The following is a 25,010-nucleotide window of genomic DNA, read 5'->3' as shown; positions in this document are numbered from 1 at the left end:
TCACGGCAATGGCACTGCTATTCCAGATAATACATGATATAGCTTAAGAACTACCTTTGTTTCCATATTGAGGAGATCCACTGCTACATACACAGGGACAACTTTATGATTGCTTGGAATTCCTGTGTAAACGTCTGTCCTGTGAGAAAAGCTGCTCCATACAAGGGATTTCCCAGCAGTTCTGCAGGTGACGCATTTCCTTCCTGGCACCCTCACTCCCGCTATGTCTGAAAACAAGGTAGAATAAAACGAGGTGTGACCTTTTTCAATGCAAAGAGGTCAACTAGGAATTTCTAAAACCAACGTTGTCTCCAAACAAGAATGAAGATATGGTGTATATTATCCCAAGTGGACTTTTCTCTTGTGGCCTTCATATTAAAAAGAAATAGGCTGAGATCCACAAGTATTGTCTAGGCTAACAGAAGGTAAGTGCTTTACAGGCAAGGACACTGCATTTTTTCAGTTTTACCTCATGACTTTGCCACAGTATTCAGCATACATAAAGTACTCAATAAAAGACTTTGTATTCCTAGAAATAAATACATCTTTTTATTTTCAGTTTTAGGCACTGTGAACTAGAAAATTCACTTTTAATTCTGGGATTAAGAATTTAAACATTGTAACACTAATACAAATGGCTTACAGTTTCTTCCATTTCTGGAGCAGCTTCCCTAGGACTCATGGAGGTATTAGACTTATCCAGTGAGGCGCCTTCCATTTCAGTTTAGTAATAGGACGGTGGACTTCAGATTTTCTTCACTGGAAGCACACATGCCAACATCCTTTAAATAAATCATCTTTAGTAGCTAAAGGACAATAATCCTCTGTCACAAATGTCATTAAATAGTGGAAATTTTAAGCTGAATATGATGTTTGAAAAACGCTCTACAGTCTTAATATTACCAAATTAGAGAAATGCTTTTCAATAAGCAGAAAATATTTTCAAACTGAAAGATCACAGTATAAAAACTTTAGATGTGTTTCAATCTGCTTCTCTCAAGGATTAAACATCAAACTATTTTCTATGGTGGGGTTATTAATTATCTGACTCACAGCTTTTGATTAAGTCAAATTTGTAGCCAACTTGTTTAAACACAAAATAAATATAAAGCAAAACTATAAAGGTAAATTATATCAAATACAGCAAACATAAGTAAAACTTAAAAATTCTTTACTAACCAAAAAACAACTAATGTTTTATAGCTGTCTTTTTCTTTTATTCAGTGTTTTGTATTAGTTAATTCTAAACCAATGTATAAACAGTGTGTCTGTTCTGAGACAGGGTCTCACTATGCAGCTCAGGCTGGTCTGATTTGCAACTCTCTGGTCTCAGGCTCACTGATTATGAGTAGGTGCCACCATGCCTGGCTAGCAATGTATAAGCAGTGTGTCTGTTCTGAGACAGCTCAGGCTGGTCTGATTTGTGACTTTCTGGCCTCAGGCTCACTAATTATGAATAGGTGCCACCATGCATAAACACTTTGCAGTAATATCAAAACTGTGTTAGCTAAAGAGAATCTTGATATCATAAATCATGCACTGGAACAAATACTCACTTTAAGAAACCTTGTTTGTGTTTCTTACTCTCATAATTCCCATTAACTATCTGTAACGGCAGACTTGCCAGTGTTATCAGTTTAGCATCAGGAGCTGTATAAAATCCCTTCAGGAAATTACATGGGTCTTCAATCTTAAAAGAAAAAATGTATAATTTGATTATTATCATACAATTTACTTTTAAAATATACAACTTTTTCTTGCTCAATATAATAAACCATAGCTATATGATTGTGCATATAAGCTACTACTACTCTAGAGCAGGGGTTGGCAGGCTTTGATTCTAAGGCTCAAACAATAATATTTTAAGCTTTATGAGTCACATATCTGTTGTAAATACTCCATTATAGTATAAAAGCAGCATTTCTTAAATATATATGGAAATTTGAACTCCATAAATTTCCACAGTATGATGTATTAAAGTACTGATGTTCTACAAAATCTCCTCAGCCTGCAGACAGCATGAGAACAGGCAGCAGGCACACTGTGACCACAGGTTGTTTGTAATTTGCTGATTTACAAATATAATCACAGTATATAATGTTAATAATTTATAGCACGGTTTATCTAAATGTTTATATTCAGAAACATTTTCCTATTATCTATGCTTCATAAAATATAGTAGTGAACCTGGAAGACAAAATGGATCAATCCCTAGAAGGACAAACATAGTTGAAATAAGCTTCGTTTAAGGCAAACACGTTTTTAACTTTACACTTTCAAATATATTAAAGGAAAAGCCTAGTATTTTCTTACATTTTAAACAAAGTATCAAATAGGATAAATAAATATTAGCAAAGCTGGTCATACATATATTTCTACTTGGAAATAGTTAACAATTATAGTCTGAGTATTTCCAAATATAAGTCATAACATCAAGTCTTTATCGTAGAATGATTTTTATAAACCAAATAAAACCTTCTTAGCTTATAATACTCCACCTACATAATGCTTAAAAAACAAGAGAAGCAGAATTTTCTTTAGAAATCATGATAACAGGAAGATTATTATTCAAAGCAAAAAGACACCAATAAGAGTCAAAAAGAAAGTATAAACTATATCACACACCTACAAAAACCTGATTTTTGACAAAGAAGCAAAAAATATAAAATGGAAAAAAGAAAACATTTTAACAAATGGTGCTGGCATAACTGGATGTCAAGATGTAGAAGAATGAAAATAGATCCATACCTATCACCATGCACAAAACTCAAGCCCAAATGGATCAAATACTTCAATATAAAGCCAGCCACACTGAACCTCACAGAAGAGAAAGTAGGAAGTACACTTGAATGCATTGGCACAGAAGACCACTTCCTAAATATAACCCCAGGAGCAGAGACACTGAGAGCAACAATAAATAAATGGGACCTCCTGAAACTGAAAAGCTTCTGTAAAGCAAAGGACACGGTCAACAAGACAAAACGGCAGCCTATAGAATGAGAAACGATCTTCCCCAACCCCACATCAGACAGAGGGCTGATCTCCAAAATATACAAAGAACTCAAGAAATTGGTCATCGAAAGAAACAGTTTTAAAAAATGGAGTACAGACCTAAACAGAGAACTCTCAACTGAGGAATCTAAAATGGCTCAAAGACACTAAAGGAAATGTTCAATATCCTTAGTCATCAGAGAAATGCAAATCAAAACAACTCTGAGATTCCATCTTACACCTGTAAGAATGGCCAAGATCAAAAACACTGATGACAACTTATGCTGGAGAGGACGTGAGGTAAAGGGAACACTCCTGCATTGCTGGGGGGTGTGTGAGCTGGTACAGCCCCTTTGGATGTCAGTGGGGCAATTTCTTAGAAAATTAGGAAACAACCTTCCTTAAGACCCAGTAATTTGGGTATATATCCAAAGGATGCTCAATTGCACCACAAGGACATGTGCTCAACTATGTTCATAGCAGCATTGTTTGTCATAGCCAGAATGTGAAAACAACCTAAATGCCCCTCGATCAAAGAATGGATAAGGAAAATGTGGTACATATGCAATGGAGTACTACACAGGAGAGAAAAATACTGACATCTTCAAATTTGCAGGCGAATGGATGGAGCTAGAAAACATCATAGTGAATGAGGTAACACAGACCCAGAAAGACATTCATCATATGTACTCATTCATAAGTGTTTTAAAACATAAAGAAAAAAAAAACAGCCTACTAATCATAATCCCAGAGAACCTAAACAATAATGAGAAACTAAGAGAGACATACATGGATCTTATCTACATGGGAAGTAGTAAAAAACAAGATCTCCTGAGTAAATTGGGAGCATGGGCACAATGGGAGAGGGTTGAAGGGGAGGGGAGAAGAAGGGAGGTGAGCAGAGAAAAATATATACCTCAATAAAATCAATTAAAAAAACTGGTAATGTATATACCATAAAACTTACTATTTTAATCTTTTGTGATTATGACATCTAATGGCATTAATTATATTTTCAGTGTAAGTGATATGCCCTAATCACTATTCCTGAGGACTTTGCATCACTTGAACAGTGAACAGAGTCTCTGAAGAAAATTAATGTTTGGCCTGGATGCAGCTCATCATTAGAGCTAATGTTTAGCTGGCAAAAGGACTCAGGTCGAATCCCCAGAACCCAATCAAATAAAACACAACAAAACAAACCTCCTATTAGTCCCAGCATAAGGGCTTTAGTAGTTTCTAATGTGTTTTCTGGTTTTATAAATTTAATTCTTTAACTAACATAAATGGAGTAATATACCATTTATCCTTTGGTCTTGCTTATCCACTTAGCATATTTTCAAGGCTCAGCCATGTGTCATATATTGCAAATTTTTAATCATTGAACAATATGTGTATATTTGTTGCATTTTCTTGTCTCCTCATTTACCAACACTTAGGTTGCTTCCAGTTTAAATTTACAGTAATATATACTAAACGATGTCATTTAAGTGTCCTACTTCCTGTTTTCAAACCTTTCACGTATATACCTACAAGTAGAATTACTTCATCAAGGAGCTGGGGAGATGGCTCAATGGTTAAGAGCACTGGCTGCTCTTCCAAAGGTCCTGAGTTCAATTCCCAGCAACCACATGGTGGCTCACAACCATCTGTAATGAGATCTGGTACCCTCTTCCTGACTGTAGGCATCCAAGCAGACAGAATACTGTATACATAATAAATAAATCTTTAAAAAAAAAAAGAATTACTTCATCAAATGGAAATGCATACATATCCCCGCCCCACACTGTGTGTTTATGTTCATGAGTGCAGATATGAACGTGAGGTTTTCTACCTTGTTTGACACAGGGTCTCTAGTTGTTTGCCAGTGCATATACCAGGGTGTCTGACCTGTGGACATTCAGGGATTATCTGTCTCTCCCTTTCATCCATCACATCATGGGGGGGCTGAGATTACAGATATGCACTACTGTGCCTGCCTTTTGTATGGGTTCATTTCCCAAACACATACATAGATTTTAAAAAGTAACTGTTCAGTTTTCTAAGCAATCACGGATGCCTGTATAAGTGTACACAGCTATCCCACTGTCACCCGTAGAAGCTACTCTTTCTCCATCACATGGATTTGTCATGATTGTCAATATATCAAGGGGACATAGATGTATTGGTCTGTTTCTGGACTTCCATTTCTAATCTTTTGGACTACATACATTCATATTTATGCTAATACCATATATTTGATTACTACAGCTTGTAGCATGTTTTGAAGCTATGAAATGTGAATACCCCAACTTTATTCTTTCTTTATGACTGTGCTATTTGAATAGATATATTTTCCTTTACATTACTAGATATGTAGGTCAATTTGCTATACTGTGAACTAAACATAAAATATCTTTGTCATTGAACATTAATGGATATCTTTGCAGTTATTTATGTCTTACTAACTTTTCACCAATGTTTTGTATTTTCTGTGAAACTTTTTTCATATTTATTTATGTATTTATTTATTATGTGTGTATGTGGACAATATGTAGGAGTCAAGTCCCTCCTTCCACTGTATTTTCCATGTATGGATCTTGGACTTTTATTTTTAGGTATTTCAATGTTTTAGACATTCAGTTAAAGAATCCATTAATTTTCTTATTATTGTGTGTGTGAGTTCAACCTCAGGTATCATTCCATGGGAACTGTCAACCTTGATTTTTGAGACAGTCTTTCACTAAGACTTTGACTTCCTGATTAGGCTGGCCTGGGTGGCCAGCAAGTCCTAGGGACCCATGTTTCTCCACCCCAGAGTGGGATCATAAGTACGTTCCATCATGCCTGGCTTGTTGTATGGGTACTGGGGACTGAACTCAGATGCAAGCACTGACTACAAAGCTACCTTCTCTATAGCTCTGGATGCTTTTATGTTTGTTGGTATATAGAGATATAAGTAATTTTGTGTATTGAGTTTGTGCTCTGTAACTTTTCCAAAATAATTTACTAACTAGTTTGGGTAGTTATCCTGTGGATTATTAAGGATTTCCTATACATAAGATCATATCACTTGCAAATAAGCAGTTTTTCTTTTTCCTTTCTAGTCTGGAAATCTATTTCATTTTCTTTTCTAACTACGAGGTGTAGAATTTCCACCCTTGTGCTTCATCGCAGTGGTGAAAGCACACATCCTACCTTGTTCCTGATTTAAGATCAAAGTTCCAGTCTCCTGAAATGGTGATGCATTTTCCCAAATGTCTTTTCTGCATCACTGAGATAACTGTCCCCACCAGCAACTTCTTCATCTAATGCAATTCTAAATCATGTTCAATAATCAACGTTTGTTGTACTTCATAAACACTGTTATCTACTTCAGAGTATATTCATCTAAGAGGATCAAATTTACCTTTGACTTTATAATACCAAGATTTTGACTTTATAATATGAAGATACTATAATTAAAAATGTTAAGGAAGTTTGGACATAGCTGACACTTGCTCATCCTTGTCTGTTAATATTCTTTTATAGAAATAGTTATGGAGAGTACTGAATTTATGTTTCTTTAACAATATTATGTGACCTAGTAGTAAATTTTTAATTTTTGATTTTTATGGATGCCAGTAGGTCAATATACCTAGTTTGCTATAATTGTCTCTCTTAAGTTTCATCTCATTTTCTCTAAATCTACAGGACTTCAATTCAAACATACTTGCTAGGAAGAGTCTGATCAAGTTCAAATTCTGGTCTTGTGTCAGGAATGGTTGCTTTAGTACTGCTTAGGATAACAATCTTACATCCACTTTGCAATAATTCTATTCTTTACCCAGGTTCTGTAGGTTTTTATTTTTTCCATCCTGTTATTTCCTACATATTCTTTGAGATTCACAAGACTGATTTCTATCCTAAAAACAGTTAATTTCTGTATAAACTATCTCTCTGATAAAAAGATCACAGGTAAAGGAAGGAAACACTCCTAGTTCAGGAAGAGCACAGCTCTACCGCTGCTACCTGCAATGGGATCTTACTGGTTCTGTGCATTCAAATAACTAAAGGTTTCTAAGCAAACCTTTTTCTCAACTTCTAAAGGAAGTCCCACATCTCTTCTTAGGAAAAGCTGTGATGTTTGTCTTTGTGGATCCCAATTAGTCAATTCAGCAAGTATTTCTGGCCAGTCACGAACTTGCTGCAATGGTTTCTGATAAGGCTTGAACTGAAGGCCTGAAAAAGAGTTTTCCTTTGTTAAATGATACGGTAAAAACAAATCCATTATATCAATACACAGAAACCTTCCACTAAACTATATGTGCCTAAGTATATCTCTATTTATAGATTGAAATTTATATGTGTTTAATAATTATTACTAGCCAAATTGTGGATAAGTGCCTGCTTTTAAGAACGTACAAAAGAATATTTCTTTTTTATTAAATTTTCTTTAAAAAAATAATCTTTTCTCATTTTACATACCTATCCAAGTTCCCACTCCCTCCCCTCATCCTGCTCTCCCCAACCTTCCCTGGCACTCCTCCCCCTTCCCCAGCCTCCCTCCACTCCTCAGAGAAGGTAAGGCTTCCCAAGTGGAGTGAACAAATTCTGACACACCACACCGGGGCAGGATCAAGGCCCTCTCTCCACATCTAAGCTGAGCAAGGTATCCATTCAGAAAGAATAGCAGACAGGTATGAAGGCACAAGACTATAGTCCTAGCACTTGGGAGGTAGACATAAGGAGACCACAAGTTCAAGGTTATCCTCAGCCAAATAGGAAGTGTGACCCAGTCTGAGGTACATGAAATCCTGTCTCCAAAAACAAAATGAAAATAAAGAATATTTCTTGGGTTTGAGATATGAATCTGTAGTATAGCATTTGCTTCTTAGTATTTGGAAGACCTGGCTTGATAAATAAGAATGAAAAAATGCAGATAATTTTGCAGATAATTCTTAACATAAATGAAATACGCTATTGTATATTAAATTCTCATTTCCATTATAGCTTACTGAATTAAGAATAAGCAGTATGATTTAGTACAAAACATATATCCAAAGAAAACCAACACCCATTTAATTACATTCTTTAAGTATTTGCAGTAAATCTGGAAGGATAAATATTCATTGACATTAAGGTGATTTTAAATAAAAAGATCTGACAGAAAACTAACATAAAGAAACATTTCAATCACTTTGAGAGAAACAATGAAAATAAAGTCAAGTTGTAATTATTCTACATTTCATAGCACTCTAACTAACTGGCTTGCCAGAGAGAGATCTTCTGGTGTTTACTACTTTTAAAATGCTTTGGTCCACCCAGGGGAGAGAATCCTGCCCATTTCAGCAGTTGGAACACTGATAATATAAAGTGTAATTATTCAGTAATAATACTATACTCAAGTTAGTAAACTACTAAGTAAGCTACAGTGATATGTCATTTCTATTTTAATAAATAAAGCTTGCCTGAAGACCAAAGAGTAAAACAAGCCCCACTAGTCAGCCTTACAGACCAGAAAGTGGTGACACATACCTTTAATCCCAGTAGCCACACTAGTTTGCCATAGAAACTGGGCAGTAGTGGGGCATACCTTTAATTCCAGCCTTAGAGAGGAATACAAAACAGGAGGAACTAGTTCTCAGACAGTCTAATTCTGACATTCCTTGAGGCAGATCACTATTTCAGACTGAGGTAGAGATAAGAGGCAGTGGCTGGCTGATTTGCTTTTCTGACCATCAGGTTGAACCCCAGTTTCTGTCTCTGGGTTGTTATGAATCATACTATAATTAAGCCCACTTCCAAAAAGGAACAATGAGGGTTAAACAATAAAATACTTCCCATCCCAAGTTTCCTTACTAAGGTTTTCTGAACAGATCCAAATAGTGAAACACTGCTGAGTTTCTTTTTTTTTTTTTTTTTGGTTTTTCGAGACAGGGTTTCTCTGTGGCTTTGGAGCCTATCCTGGAACTAGCTCTGTAGAGCAGGCTGGTCTCGAAACTGCTGAGTTTCTTGAGAGAGTCACATTCCTCCCATTATCTGCTGTACTGTGGTGTTCTTGCCAAGCTTCAGTTCAACAGAATGGTACGATCCATCCATTCTGTAAACTTTTTCATACTAGGAAAAAAGAAAAGTCAGGTAAGCTACTTGAAAATTACGTTTCACAAGGCTGAAGAGATGGCTCAGCAATCAAGAGCACTTGCTATTCCTGCAGAGGACTGGAGTTTGGTTCTCTGAACCTACCTTGGGAGGTTCACAAACACGTGCAATTCCAGGTTCAGGGAATCTAGTGCCATCTTCTGGTCGCTGTGAACACTTCTCCACAAACACATGCAGGCACACTCACATACACATCACCTAGTTCACTTTTGTGGAGAGGAAAAGGAGTTCCTCACACACCATTGAAAATGCTGAAGATTTTTAATGAAAGGTGTATAATTCCTTTGTTTACAAACAAACGTTGCTGGAGGAAAATGCACATAAGTGAACAGAACTACTTATATTAAACATAGTAAAAGCCGGGCGGTGGTGGTGCACACCTTTAATCCCAGCACTTGGGAGGCAGAGGCAGGCGGATCTCTGTGAGTTCGAGACCAGCCTGGTCTACAAGAGCTAGTTCCAGGACAGGCTCCAAAACCACAGAGAAGCCCTGTCTCGAAAAACCAAATAAATAAATAAATAAACATAGTAAATACAATCATACATAATTGGATGCAAAGATGTGTTGCATTCTTTTATGTTGCATTTGTTAACTCTGTGAAGTTGTGCTTGGCCTGTCTAAAAAACTTGATGGCCTAATAAAAAGCTGAATGGCCAACAGCGAGGCAGGAGAAAGTATAGGAGGGTCTAGCAGACTAAGAGAATAAAGAGAAGGAGAAATCTGGAGGGGAAAGAAGGAGCACAAGAGACCAAGGAGCGGAAGACATCAGGGGCCAGTAACCCAGCTACACAGCAAGCCAAGGAGTAAGAGTGAAAGAAAAGTTATACAGAAATAGAGAAAGGTAAAAGCCAGAGGCAAAAGATAGACGGGATGATTTAAGAAAGGAGCTAAGGCCTGGCGTTGATAAGAAAGAAGACCACGCGTGTGCTCATTTGGGAGCTGGGTGGCCGGGCCCAGGAGAGTAGAGAGAGAAAGAAGAAACAGCCAAGGATCAGTTCACACATCTGCCTCCCGCTGCTCAGACAACCCCTGCTGGTTTGTTAGCATCTTTCAACAGCCTTGCAGCTTCTTCCCAGTCACTTCATTTGTTTTCCTCACAAATACTTAACGGGCTCTGCCTTGTTGGTCTGTTATGGGCTAGGATGGAGGAAGCAACAGACCAAAAGATACTACAAATACATGCTGTTCTGAAGGAATTTATTCAATTAAAGTATAATAATACTCTGGTTAAGGATTAAGTAAATGTTAACCATACTTAATACATACTAAAACAAAAATTGGAAAAGCTAAAAAACTCAAAGCACTAATTAGTAGGATTATATTTTTCAAAGTTTTGGTCATGGATTTAAGAACGGTTTCTACAGTTTTACTTTCCTTTTACAAAATGATTGTTAGCACACATTGTAGGAGATGGGTAAATCATTTTCTTTCTTTAAGACATTTGGAGGGAAATAAGATGCAAAAAGAATTTTACATAGTTTCTGGAGATGTATGTATGCAATGACTAAATATAACAATATAAATTTACTGAATGCTAAGAACTTTGCATCTAAGTTGTTAAAATAATACATTTTATGTGAAGTGTGTTTTATCATAACAATTCAAGACTTATGATTAAAAGCACAATTGATATATACATTAAACTCTATATAGTAAAATTTGTCGGTGTTAGTTGACCTGTAAAATATACAATTAAACGTTGTTGTATCATTACTTGTTAGTTGCTGAAAATTAAAATATAAAAACAGAAAATAACTTACTCTTTCTTTTTTTTTTTTTTAAATTTGTGAAATTTTTCTTTACGAGAAACATAGAAGTCATTATAAAGTTGTAGGATTTCAAAAACAAGTTTTCTTCAGTCCAAAGAGCGTAAACAATAAAGAAAAGGAACATTGCAACAGAGGACAGCAAGGCTCTGCAACCACAAAAATCAGAGAAACTACAGGCCAGGAAGGTCCTCAGGACAGGGTTACTGGAAACGCCATTCACAGCAATTTCATCAAGGTCTTACTACTCTTAAAGGGTTCTGCCAAAAACAAGTATTTTTAATGAGATTAAATAAATCAAAATAATTACATTACAACTGAGTTCATGAAATGTAACATCAGTAATCTGTCACATTGAGGATGTTTAGGTTTCCAAGCACAGGTCCCTTTGTTAAGTCTGTATGTAAAGGCAGACATCGGCCCCTACCATCAGCCCTACAGGGTCTTCTGCCTGTAGTTCACCGCACCTTACTACAACACACATTCCTCTTTACAGCTCACCACGTGACACACTGTTTTCTGTTGAATATAATCCTGGCACCGACTGTGCGGGTCAAACACTGAAGACAACTTCACAGCGATACTGAACACACATTTGTCATCATCTTGCTCGCTCTGAAAAGCCATCTGGTACAGCAGGGTCTGACCTAGAAAATAACTCCCGCACTAAACTGCTTACAGCCTTTTCCAGATTAACAAAGCCACGTGTGGCACTGCACAAACTTGGCTTGGGAAAGAGATCACACTAGGTAAGTTTTGTTTGTAAATTTTAACAATTTCGAAAAATCAGAATACAACATTTCATGCCTATATTTTAAGGCTATTGAGGCCCAAAAGAAAACATTAGAAATTACAAAATATTCTCACCTTTTTATTACAAATAAAAACTCTGCAAATGGTATTTATATTAAAGTTGCAATGTTAGGATTGCAAAATGCCTTACACCAGGTCACAAGATTCAACAATTAAGGAAAAATATTTATGTACAAAGATTTTTCCATTTTTTTATTATTTTATGAAATGGAATAGAAAAATATCTTAAATTAAAACCCCACAAAGTGCCATTCCTCTAAAAAAAATTCAAATAATATATGATTAATTATTCTTTATAAATAACCTCTCTCTATATATTAATATGTATATTTCTGCAACCTGAGGCCTCCTTAGACACATAAACATGTCAGGCTTTGCATTACAAATCTAAACAGGCTAACATTTGGTTTACCTTTAGAACTTATACGAGGATTATAAACATAAAAAAATTAAAGCTGTGACTACACAGCCACTCAAAATATTTAAACTACCTCAACCACATTTACCCATTCTGATATTCACTCAATATTAAATATTATCTCATATCTATTGTTAACCATGAATCAAGAAAAATAACTCAAAAAGCAAACAGAACACATTTAAACTATGGCAAATTCCACCATCTGCATGTTTAAAATTTTACTGATGTCTCTTTACTTGGGGGTGGGGCAGACAGGACAGTTCTCTCCCCATGCCATGTGGATCCCAGGATGGAACTCAGGTCGTTAGGCCTGTCACCAAGCACCTTTACTGTTGAGCCACTTTGATGGCCCCTACTTTATTAATATGTAAGACAGAGGGGAAAAAAACTATAGCTATCAACATTTTTTGGTTTCTTCTGACTCAAGGTCGAACTCCGGCCTCAAACTCCTGGTAATCCTCATGCTTTGTCCTCCCAATTGCAGGCTTAGTCAGTGCACCCAGCTTTATGCTGTCAATGAGTTAGACACATTTGAAAATACTTGAGGGTTAATTATTTTCGACTTTATTTTCCTTTCATCTGAAATTCATACATTAGTGTATGAATACATTAGTGTATGAAAAGGTTTAATAGAAAAATAAAGAACTTTAGAATTTTACAATATTTCGTATTTCAAGATTCTTTTAGATAAAACCAATGTTACTTGTGGTTGAAACACAGAATCTGATTTACAGATTCTCACTTAATAATCCCTGTAATACAAAACACAGTTGGTAAAATGGTGGGTTCTCAACAATATTAAGAAATCCAACATGGAAGCTCCACCCAAACACCATGTGTCTCCAGTGCCCATGGGAGTGCCTCCTGCAAAGTGTATGAGATGCCTTCTCAGGAACTTAGCACTGTGCACACTGCCAGTGTCACAACACTGCCATATTAAATACAAATAAACTGTGTGGTCTACATTTACTGCTCCAAAATTTATCAGCTACAAAAGGGAAGAACAAACATCTTTTTATGATGAAGACACTAAATACCTCAGGCTTGCAGGCCCCTGAGGTCTCATTACTCCAAAATGTAGGGGGAAAATCAAGTAACATACATGAAAATGAATAAATGTGCTTTGGGCTACAGACATCCAATGCTGGGTGGACTAGACATGGATTTGTAAACAGAAACACAATCCTAGGCCCAACACAAAGTGTCATGCGGGCACAGGAAGCGCACACAGAGCTGAGGAAGAAACATTAATGAACATTACAGACTAAAATGTCCACACTTTCCAATCAGACTTGAATGTGTAAGTATGTATACATACAAGTTATACAACTAGCTTGCTTACTTCATAGTCTTCTTGGTGTGCTAGTAACAGTGTCAAACCCACATCCCATCACTAGGGACCATGAATAACTGAGTACTCAGAGGCTAATCAATAACCAGCAATATGGTTTTGACATCTAAATTTTTCGATACAATGACAGTAACTAATCTGCTCTATATACACTAAAGAATGTTGGATGTGTATTTCCAGATGTCATCTGAAAATTAAATTGAATTGTTACAATTTGAAGCTAAATGTGATTTGCTTTGTTTTATTAGAAAAAATACTCAAGCAAAGTCTACAATCATCGGTCAATTAAGAATGACTTACAAGAACATGAGACAGTAAAATAAAAATACAGGTACAAACTATGTCCGAAACACTTCCATTTGGCAATGTTATATAACAAACCAAAATTTAAAAGAAACAAAAGAGATTGCAGAGTACTTCGCAGATATAGAACAAAACAGATGAAGTGCTTAAGCGAAAGAAAAAAAAAATAGTAAGAACACACTGCTCTTCTTCTTTTGAAAATAGCCTCCCGTTTGCTACAGAGCACATTAGACGGCCGTTCCAGAGTGTCCTCGCTGGCAGTGCTTTCCTGTGGGTTCCCCAGCGGCAATGGCTCTCTCCATGTCTACCTCTTACCCCTGTCCTGCTCAAGCCTCCAATACTTTTAGTACCTTTTGTGTGTGGTTTTTCTTTCAAAAGCAAATGAGAAATGATTATGGAACCCTTCCCATTTCGGAACCAAAGGTTTAATTTTATATTGTTGTCTACTTTCTTTTAAAAAACTGAGTGTAAAAACTGCTGGTTTCCCTGTCAGTGCAGGAGTGGGACCTCCCAAGGAGGAGCGCTTCTGCAGTCTAACTGCACAGCACAGCTTTACAGGATGTGCTCCCACAGTGGGAACAACCACTCAGTCTCAGTCACTGTCAGGGGAGGACCACGACCCTCCAGGAGAGGGTCTGGAAGGACGTCCAATGCTTTGTTCTTAGACATTAACAGTAGTACACAGTCCCTTCAGTCTGCAAAGACATCTCTTGTTAAAGGTGCTTTGTTAGCAATCCCTCTGGCAGCACTAGTGAGTTACAATTTCCTTCAATATTATTTCTACCATAATATATACATTGACTTTCATGCCTCTAGAAAACATCTACAGTACATTTCATAATAGAAAAATATATTACAAATCTGCTCAATTATTTACAAGCAACACTCTATTATCTCTATGCGACATTTGTTTGATACAGTACTGACAAGTTACACATATTTTCCATTTCTGTAAAGTTAAAAAAATTCCATATGGCTTCTTGCTTGCCAAGCAAGAAAGTGATTTTATTTTCCTTTTCAAAACCAACTTTGGTGCATAAAAGATTCGGTTTGAAGATACTTTAAAAAAAATACTTTTTTTCTTTTACATTAAGAAAAGAAAAACTCAAAAAACCAACACTTTCCTCAGGAAAAAAAATTAGAGTCACAGGTTAAATGAAAATATGAAGATTATTCAAATAATTTGAAATTGCGGTTTTTTTCAAAAACCATTAACAAGAGTAGTTATGTAGGTAAATATAACACACTGTACCCCATGAAAGACCCTAGTCCTGAAAAGGGAGCCAACAGACATATGGCAACACTCTAACAGTAATTCTCAGACCTAATTCAATAGACGAATTTTAGTTGATTGCAAATGTCGTTCACTGTTTGCTTAAATACAAATTGAACATTTTTCTTATCAGAGTTCTCTTCAACCTCTTCTGTGGCATTGTTCTGTAAATGTTTGGGTCCAACAGCAAGGCAGTATCTTTGGGCAGCTTTGATAAATGAACTACTTTAGTTTTTAACTGATGTCGTTCACTTTCATTCACCCACACATCTGGCAGAATGTCTTCAGGCGTCCAATGAAGCAAGAGCTTTATCTTTCCAGATTCTTCCTTTCTCTTAGCTATTACAGTACTATGAAAAACAACACTGTGTCCCTTCCCTAAACTTTCTATATGAGCCGAGAGGTTAAAGCATATGGCTCGATGTCTTATGGCATCCAGTGTTTGTGCATCGAAGAAATCATGTGGTCGTGGTAATGAGCGTCGTCTTTTGTTCTTTAGTTCCCTTCTCTTGTTCATTCCAGCTTTAGAAGGAGATTCTTCTTTGGCCTTTGGCTGGCTAGAAACTTTTGAGGAATTCTGTTGACTGAAGTGTGTGGGTACATGGCGAGCGAGCCCTCCCTGAGAAGCAAAGCTGGCATTGCAGCCACCAACTACACACTTGAAAGGTTTGTCTCCACTGTGTGTCAGCATGTGCCGCTGCAACCAACTCTGACTGGTGGACGGGGTGTTATACACCTTACAACCTTTTTCCACAAGCAAACAAACACCCCTCCGCGCTGACCATCTACGTGTATGGAACGGATGTGGTCTGCCAGGTCTGGGCTAGAGTTGAAGCACGCCTGGCACTGGTCCCAACAACAATTATAGGCAATGTGTTTGCTTGAAGAAGTCGTGCTCCCTTGTCCATTCATCATTGCTGGAGTTGAACGCCCACTGGAAATTGTGCTGTCTACGTCCATTAGAGTACTGCTTATGCTGTCCCAATGTCCCAACGTTCCACGGAAGGCAGCTCAGACGAAGCCGGCAGCCATTTGGCTCCAGGCCCCCGGAGTTTTTAGTTCAGGAGCCGCTAATAAAAGTTGTGGAAGAAGCTGTACGCATGCTGTGACTTCTTGCGGAGGAGTGACGACGGTTCAGCCGTTAAGAGCAGTGGCCAGTCGGCCAGAGGTCCCGGCAGTCGGTTCCCAGCACCCACAAGGCAGCTCACAACTGTCTCCACTCCCGAAGATCTATAACTTACTCTTTCAATGTCTGGGTGGGTTAGGAGGATCTGCACTATTTCTGCATGTCCCCCTCCAGCAGCAAAGTGAAGAGGTGAGCTGAGCTGGCCATTTAAAAGGTCTGGATTGCACTTTTCTTTCTCTAGTAATATGCCAGTGGCCTCAAATTTCCCATATCTATAAAAAATAAAATGTACATAAAAACGCATCTGAAATGCTTAAAAATTCAAATTTTACAAGATACCTGAAGGAAATCTAGAGGACAAACAATGTATTAAGATACTGACCTAAATATTTGGAATGCTTGAAATATTTCATGTATTACTTTGGTTCAATTTAACTATTTCAATTTCTGACTAAGTAAGAGAAACATATTCTCAAAACAAGAGAAAAAAGTGGCATACTTATCCCATTAAAAAGTATAAAAGTTAGCCTGGCGGTGGTGGCGCACTCAGGAGGCAGAGGCAGGCGGAACTCTCTGGTTCAAGGCCAGCCTGGTTTACAGAGAAATTTCCAGGATGGGCTCCAAAGCTACACTGAGAAACCCTGTCTTGAAAAACCAAAGGAGGTGGGAGGGAGAGATCTAAAAAAAAAAAGTACAAAAGTTAGAAATTAGAAGACATGATCTTTAATTCAAAATTGGGGCAGAAGGTGTAGCTCACTTGGAAGTATACGCATCAAGAACCCCAGGGTCCAGTTGCTAGCACCATGGGAAACAACCAAACCAAATAACAGTATACAAAGCATCTGAGAATCCGAAATTAAGTCATAAAAAAGCTTACACCGAGTAAGTTATAGAATGCTGTAAGTTTTAAGTAGATAGCTAGCATAGCAAATCAGTACGATTAGGACAGGTAAGTATGTTTAAAAATCCTTTTTATGTGTACGGGTGCTTTGCCTGCGTATATGTCTGTGAATCATTTGCATGCAATGCCTCTGGACCTCCTGGAACTGCAATTACAGATGGTTTTAAGTCATGTGGGCACCGTGAATGGAACCCGCTCCTCTGACAACAACCAGTGCTATTAACTACTGAGCCATCTCTCTGGTACTTCAAATTTTTAATGATCAAAATAGTAAACTCTGTAAAATTTATTGGAAAAGAGAAAAGATACAAATCTAGTCCAAGGAAATTTTAAGTAGTATTTTGAAAAAATAAAAAGAATTTGAATTGGATTTTAAATAGGACAGAACTTAAAAGGTGAAGAAAGTAAAGTATTTTAGGTGTGGGAAAAAGGAGTAAGCAATACAAGATCTCAGGAGAGTACCAAGCTCGTGCCAGGTACACTGGGTCAAGACCAAAGACATGCTGAAGGCTGATCTGAACGAAGGCAGAAAAGGACTTGCTGTTTGGAAAGAAGAGGGTAGTAGGGAAGAAGGGAAGGGAAATTTGGTTTTCGCTGTAGTACATTTGGGGAAAATCGCATACCAAATGTGCTGTGATTTGCCCTCAGCATTTGCTTTCCTCCCTTCACAAGCCCCACGGTTTCCTCACACTCTTTTTTCCTTTCCCCCCATTTTGTTCAGAGTTTAACACACTATAACTATTCTGAGCTAAGATACACTGTACCTTCCTGATCCATTCCGGCATTTTATTTCTGTGTCTCTTAAGAAGTTGTCTCATTTGCAGTTTCATCTTCTTTTGTGTGCTTTGTTCTCTATCAGCTTGGGAATCCCTCAGGTTGGTGTTAGTGTATTCTTTAATGTGCTTTATGCCCCTAAGAGAAGGGATTAAACTGTTCAGTAGCAACTAAAAAAAATGCATACTGAGGAAGGAGGCAAGGCCTAGAGTATCTACCTGAGAAAATGTAAAATCTCCACCTGAGCGTAAGTATTGGTAAGTCTGAGAGAATGTATAATCCTTAACACTTAGAGAGAGATTCTCATCCTACGACACTGGACTCCATCCAGAAAAACACCCTTTCAGGGAAAGACGGGACAGTGTGTGAGAGAGAACAGCTCCACAGCAACGAGGGTAACTACACAAACGTGAGTTTTGTATGACATTTAAACTTTTCTTATTCAGCTATTTAATACAGTTTTCACAACAAAGTATGAGTTAGGTAGAGGTAATTGTATCAGACTAGAAAAATGAGGTTTGAATCAGTTGTGTAATTTATCCACAATGTTATGACTACGAGCCACTAAAAATCGGGTTTTCTGAAGTCGATAGGACAGACTACAGAACAGGGGCCAATAACACCACCACTACCAACAATGTAATATTCAATAATAATAATAATAATAAGGAAACCCCTTTCAACTCCAATTTTCTGAGAACAAAGGGATAGGATGGAGTTTTTTGGAAACTTCATGACGTCGGGCGGTGGTGGCGCACACCTTTAATCCCAGCACTCGGGAGGCAGAGGTAGGCGGATCTCTGTGAGTTCGAGACCAGCCTGGTCTACAAGAGCTAGTGCCAGGACAGGCTCCAAAACCACAGAGAAACCCTGTCTTGAAAAACTAAAAAAAAAACAAAAAAACAAAAAAAAAAAACTTCATGACATGTTTTGAAACATAACTGGATGTCAACATATAGAAGAATATCTATTGTCATGCACAAAATAAGGCCAACTGGATCAAAGACCTCAACATAAAACTAACCACAGATAAAAGAGAAAGTAAGAAGATTTGAATGCATGGACACAGGCAGGATGACCACATCCTAAATATAGTAACCCCAGTAGCACAGACACTGAGAGCAACAATTAATAAATGGAAACTCCTTAAACTGAATCTCTTAGCCGGTTTGTGCTCTGAAGCTCTGATCCAAACAAAGGATTGTAAATGCAGGCGTCTGCTTTCTCTAGAGCTGGCATTTTATTCTTCATTTCTAATGCACTATAGCCCATATGCAGTGATGTAGAGAGCTGTGTGGAGCCGCACCTTAAAGATGGCGCTGGCTTCCGCCCTCCACGATCCAGAAAGTGAGTGCTCTCTGATAAATAACTCCTTATTTGGCTAAGGCCGGACTCTTGCGATCATCACCTGATGATCACAAGCTGCTTGCGTATGTGTGGACCAATGAACGGTGCCAACGTGGCTATCGAGGGTTGGTAGCCCAGGCCTACTTAAGGGCTGGGAGAGGTTTGCCTGGGGAGAGAGAGACTTCTTCGATTGTCAAAAGGTCCTGAATAAACTGCTTGCAAGAAGAGCTCCGGTGTTGCGTCTTCCTTGCTGGTCGAGGCAGCCGCGACACAGTGAGTTTTCTGTCTGACCTGACTCAGCAGCATATGCAGGGCTTATAACTTCTGTCTTTATCCTCTCAAGGGGAGAAGGTCGGAACAAAGCTGGAATAGAGTGAGACTGGGCATGGCGTTCATCTAGCCACCTGGCAGAGAGGAAAAAGTCAAAAGTGAAGGTGACAAAGGCAGACTGCTCTTGAACTCTGGCATGTGACACGTTCTAGTATGTCCAGCTTTAAAGTATGTTTAGTGTTAAGTACTTAATAAAAGCTTTGTCAATAGACACAGCAATTATTCTATAATGCCTATGCCATTATAATCATAAACACCTTTAGAAAATATGAAGTACTTCTGTACTGGGCCTCCTGAGATGTGATATTACCCAGAAGACAGACTATAAATGTTCACTGACAAGAGAAACTACTATGGTGACCTCATAAGAGAAGAAACTTGATCCTGAAATCTGGGAAGTGTTTATTATTTTGGAAAGATACAATTAACATCCTCTAAGTAGGCAAGGCAATCTTGGTGGATTTTCATCCTTATAATAGAAAACTGAACATTTCAATATAATAGGGCATTTTTCATTAATTTTTTTCACAAGTGTACCTCAGACTAATTTCAATTATGATTTATTAAAAATATTCTTAATGTGTTTCTTACTTATCCAAGGCTATTAACATCCTGGCTGTAAGTGTTGCACAGTGAGCACTGGATTCACTACAAACTCACATAAGATCTTGTAAGCAGTAAAGAACTGGGCATCCAGGAGCATATGAATGTTTAGTAATATCTGAAAAAGAAAACAAAGAAATCATTCCATTACATAGTTTACAAATACATGTTCTTAATGTAGAGCATGTTCTCAAAATTTGTGAAATATAACAAAAATTGTTGTTTGCAATTAGAAAGCCTGGATTCAATGACAGCCAGCTCTGTGACTTGTCCACTCTGATAAATACAGCATTTAATATCTTAAATTTTATTTAGTGTGTTTGTGTGTACATAGGAACAACTTTTGGGAGGGAGCTGGCTCTTGTGTTCCACCTTGTGGACACAATGTGTCTTCTTTTCTGCTTGTGCAGCACTCCAGGAGAGCTGGCCCAGGAGGCTTTGGTTGACTCATTCTAAAATCTCCACTTCCCAAACTCACAACTGCAATGCTGGCCATCTAGAGGCTTTTTGCCTGTTTTATGTGGGTTCCAGGGAGCAAACTCAGGGCATCAGGATTGCATAGCAAGCACTTTTTAATCACTAAGCCAGCCCTCTGGTCCCAGCATTTACAATCTTTATAATCTCTTTTTCAAAAATGTTGCCAAATGTATTAAGATTTCTAATGTCTTTTAAAATGCTAGATGTTTTTTAAGCTTGAGAACACTTAGAAACATGAATCTTGCATGCTAGAGCTGGCCAGCAAAATGATGCAAATACACGAAGCAGCTGAAGCACAATTAATACAAACTCAGAGACTGAAATTGGAGTTCAACCTCAAGTTCAGAAGAGCAAAGCAGCCGGTTTCTATGGCATCGAGTGTGGCTACTGGGATTAAAGGTGTATGTCATTGCTGCCTGGTCTATAAGTCTGGCCTGCTGGGCTGTTTCTGATCCTCAGACAAGTTTCATTTATTAAAACACAAGTAAAATGCCACTACAAGCAGCAGGCTGATGGATGCCTCTAATAGGTCACTGAGTTTTTATCAGAAGCATTACTATCTTACATGAGGCCAACACTCTACGGTTGGTAAAGCACCTCAATGAGTTCTTTCTATACTATGAATCAATTGAAAGCATGGAATAATATTGTCTCCATTTACATATAGTGAAATTTTAACTCTTAAAGATTCACCTAAAGTCTCAAAATGAATTAGCTACAAGACCTGCACTGAAACTCACAAGTGTTTTCTATTATTCCAGGGCATCAAAAGCTCAATTACAAATTTTATAACTGCTCTGTAAATCCCATCAACAATATTATAGGGCAGAGGATTTTAGAACTACAACAGACATTTTCTTGGCCAGATTACGTTATATCTATTTTTAGGCTATTAATAGGTCTCACACAGGCCAGGTTGGCTTCAAGTCCCCCATGCAATCAAGGTCGACCCGCTTGGTTTTATGCAGTGCCAGGAATCAAACTCAAGACTTTTATGCATGCTACGGATCTATATCTCAGCCCCTTAAATAACTTTTTTTTTTTTTTTGGTTTTTCGAGACAGGGTTTCTCTGTGGCTTTGGAGCCTGTCCTGGAACTAGCTCTTGTAGACCAGGCTGGTCTCGAACTCACAGAGATCCGCCTGCCTCTGCCTCCTGAGTGCTGGGATTAAAGGCGTGCGGCACCACCACTTGGCTAATAACTTTCTATTTAATAATCTACACATGTAAATGAATGCAAAATTATTGAAAGGTATGCAACAGAAAAAATACAATTAGGTGGAGATCTAGACTAACTAGCTTATTAATAACAATTGCAGCAGCCAGGCAGAGAGGATTGAAAAGCTACTTGAGAGGATACACATTTACTCTCTTCAGGGATCAACTGCTGTCCCTTCGGTACCCTAATTCACTTTCCTAATCTTAAAAAATGCCTTATAGTTTAAATTTTTAGCAAAATTAAATTCTTTTAAAATACCAGTTAGTTATAGCATTTCAATAAAATTTGGTATAAGAGCTTAACAAGCATTCTTCACAAATATTTTTTCATTTAAAAAATTTTTAATAACAGAAGTTTTCATTGATTTTGTACGAAAGAAACTAAGGTATTTCGATGAATTTACACTGAAACATTAGGATGAAAACATTTCATTTTGCTTCAAGTTTTGAGTAAAGATTCATTCCCATTCTACAGTCCATGGGATTTTTTTCAGTTCAAACATCTTAATAAGATCATCCTGGAAAGCAGAAGAGCTGCTTACAGAAAGTGAAAAAGAGGCTTTTCTCAAAAATTCTTGTTTAGCAATTATTTTCATCTTCGATAAACGACTAAAACATAATAAAGTATAAGCGATAAGATATATGGATGCCTTAAAGACCGCAATCTTCTTTAAAAGGCACTGGACTGTAGGGACACTGTACAAAATACATGGCAATTACAGAAAACAATGCTTTCTAGAAATCACCTACAGAAGAAGTGAAGTAGCTGTTCATCTTCTACACAGAATTTAAAGTAAACTAATTCTTGTTTCAATCAACTCATGTCAAGAAGACACACTGAGGAGCCGCCGCCGTCTCATTCCTCTGCCTTTCTAAGAGGACCTGGGGCTCGACCCAACTTCCTGCTGCAGGAAGCCCCTCGGGGGTCAGCAGAAGCCGCCGCCCCGGGAGTTCGGGTCTGGGCTCCTGCTCTCCACCGTCCTTCCCCTTCCTCGGCCCCCGTCGCCCTTCAACCTCCACGGACTTGGGACTCCGAAGACCTCAGCCCGCAACTCCCCGGTACGGGCACCCGCGCCGGGAAGTGACTTCCGGGGTCACGCCCCATCCTGCTTCAGGTGTGCGGCGGCAAACCCTCCGGGTCGCTCTGCGGGGGCCGCGGTCGTGCGGGTCCGCGCCACTTGCGGCCGTCTGGAGCGGACAGCGGCCTCCATGCAATCGCGGTGTGGGCGGCGGCGGAGCCGGAGGCTGGTGGGGGGAGGTCGGGGACCGCGGCCGGGCGCGCACGAACAGGCGCTGGACTTGGCCGAGGGGCGGCGGCCGGCGTCTCGGCCCCTCCTCCGGCCCTGAGAGCCGGGCGCAGCCGGGGAGGATGGGGCGCCCACCCGGTGCGAGCTCGCCAGGCGTCGGGCTCGCGCAGCGCTTCCCTCCGGCTCCGGGTGGACCGGGCGCGCAGTGGACCCGAGGTGACCGCGGCTCGGCGGCGCGAGAAGGAGGCGGCCGCGGCGGAGGAGACCTGCAGCCTGCGGGATCCAGCCGGTCCCCGCGGGAGAAGGAACCGTAAGTCGGCGTCGCGGCTCGGCTCTGGCTGAGTTCACGCCCTTCCGCGTCTCTTAGAGCGAGTGTGCCCGTCGTCCCTTCTGTCCCCATCCCCGAACAGACACAGCAGCCTCTCCATCCCGCGGGGTTTCTCTTGCTCACGAGTTTGCAAGCCTCCGGGTTTCCGCAGCGCCTCGTCCCCCTGCCCTCTAAAGATTCGTGCCCTCCTTCATCTCCTGTAGAACCCGGAGCTCACTGCCTCCGCAGCCGGGGTTGAGATGTGAGAAACCTCGGATTCCTCCCACTCCGCGAACCTGAAGGACGGAGGAGCGGAGAGAAGAGGTTAAAGATGCCTTGAAGGATTGTCACGGGTGGGGGGATAGGTGCAGATGGCATCGTTGGACCTTTATGTTGGTTGGTTTTGCCCCCTAAACAAAAGAATGGATGCTCCTCTGTACCCTCATTCCTGTCCCTGTTTATGGGAGTTGTTCTTACATTGATGTTAGAGTCGGAGGAAATTGGAGCTGGAGCTCTGGTGAAGCAGCTCCTGAAGAGGTTTTATTCCCACAAGCTCCGTTCATATGGAAAGGCACCTTGAAAAATCTTGTATTGCAACGACCCATTCCAGGAAAGCTTTACTTGTATATCTGAAGAACGGATGTGGAGACGTTTGACTTTTTAGTTAGTATACTTTAGATACTATTAATTTCTTAGTGTTTTGATTACTATTTCACTAGACTTTTCCCCATTACATTTTAGTTAGTATACTTTGGGTACTGCTAATTTCTTAGTGTTTTGATTACTATTTCACTAGACTTCCCTCCACCATTAAATTTTAGTTTGTTTTTTAGGCTACTTCTGCAGAACTTTCCAGAAATTAGGTTAAAATATAATTTTAATACTGTCAGTGATGGGACAATAGCTGTCATGTGTCTTCATGTATTTACTGCTTTTCAAGGCATTGTAGAAGGCAAATGATAATCTCAAAATAATGGTACTCTGTACGTTGCAGGTTCTGTCATTATTCTGTAAGCTACTCTAAGGTAGGATGGTAGCAATTTTTGGAAACTACTATTTCTTTAAGAACAGTAAGTATGTTTAGTCACCCTCCCTCCCAACATCCTTTTAGCAGTCCATTCTGTAACTTTGCACTTCCCAGGCCTTAGTATTAAGCAGGCTCAGCAGATGTAGCTCCAACATCTTCTGGAAATACACTTCCTTGGCGCGGAAGCCCAACACTGTGCAGACTTGAGTGCATCCTTGAAGGCCTGGCTTCTGTTTTCTGTACAATCATCCAGCTTCTGAATGCACGGAACAATCCTTGTTTAAAAGTCCCCAGGTTTCAATCATCTTTGAGACAAAGAGGGAAAAATAGAATTACATTTTCCTATTTCATTTATTTGTTCCCTTTCTCAGAGCTCTGAGAATCCCGAATTTACAAAGTGTCCTGAAGTCATGCATGCTGCCCTATAAACGGAGGGCTATACACAGGTGCATGCTGCGCCCTGGAGACAGAGTTTTGTTGGCCGCTCTTTCAAGCTCCTGTGGGACTCCTCACTTCTCAGAGTGTTGATTGTCTTTCCTCCTTCTTTCCCGGGTGTGTTCATTTGTGAATGTGGAGTGCATATATCTATACAGCTTACCTGTAGGTAAAAGATCA

General features: G+C 39.1%; 1 protein-coding gene and 1 pseudogene across 1 annotated transcript; both read right to left on the bottom strand.

The window, feature by feature from the left end:
- LOC130866778 (krev interaction trapped protein 1-like) lies at window positions 1-23,461 on the bottom strand (annotated as a pseudogene).
- On the bottom strand, window positions 12,871-16,015 carry LOC130867086 (zinc finger protein AEBP2-like). Its single transcript, XM_057758829.1, is given in 2 exon segments — window positions 12,871-15,787; window positions 15,790-16,015. Coding segments are annotated over 2 exon segments (867 nt in total). The 5' UTR covers window positions 16,000-16,015; the 3' UTR covers window positions 12,871-15,130.
- Window positions 23,462-25,010: the final 1,549 nt, after the last annotated feature.

This window comes from Chionomys nivalis, chromosome 26 (genome assembly GCF_950005125.1).
Source record: "Chionomys nivalis chromosome 26, mChiNiv1.1, whole genome shotgun sequence".
NCBI classification, from domain to species: Eukaryota; Metazoa; Chordata; class Mammalia; order Rodentia; family Cricetidae; genus Chionomys; species Chionomys nivalis.
This window is presented reverse-complemented; position numbering and strand designations above follow the sequence as displayed.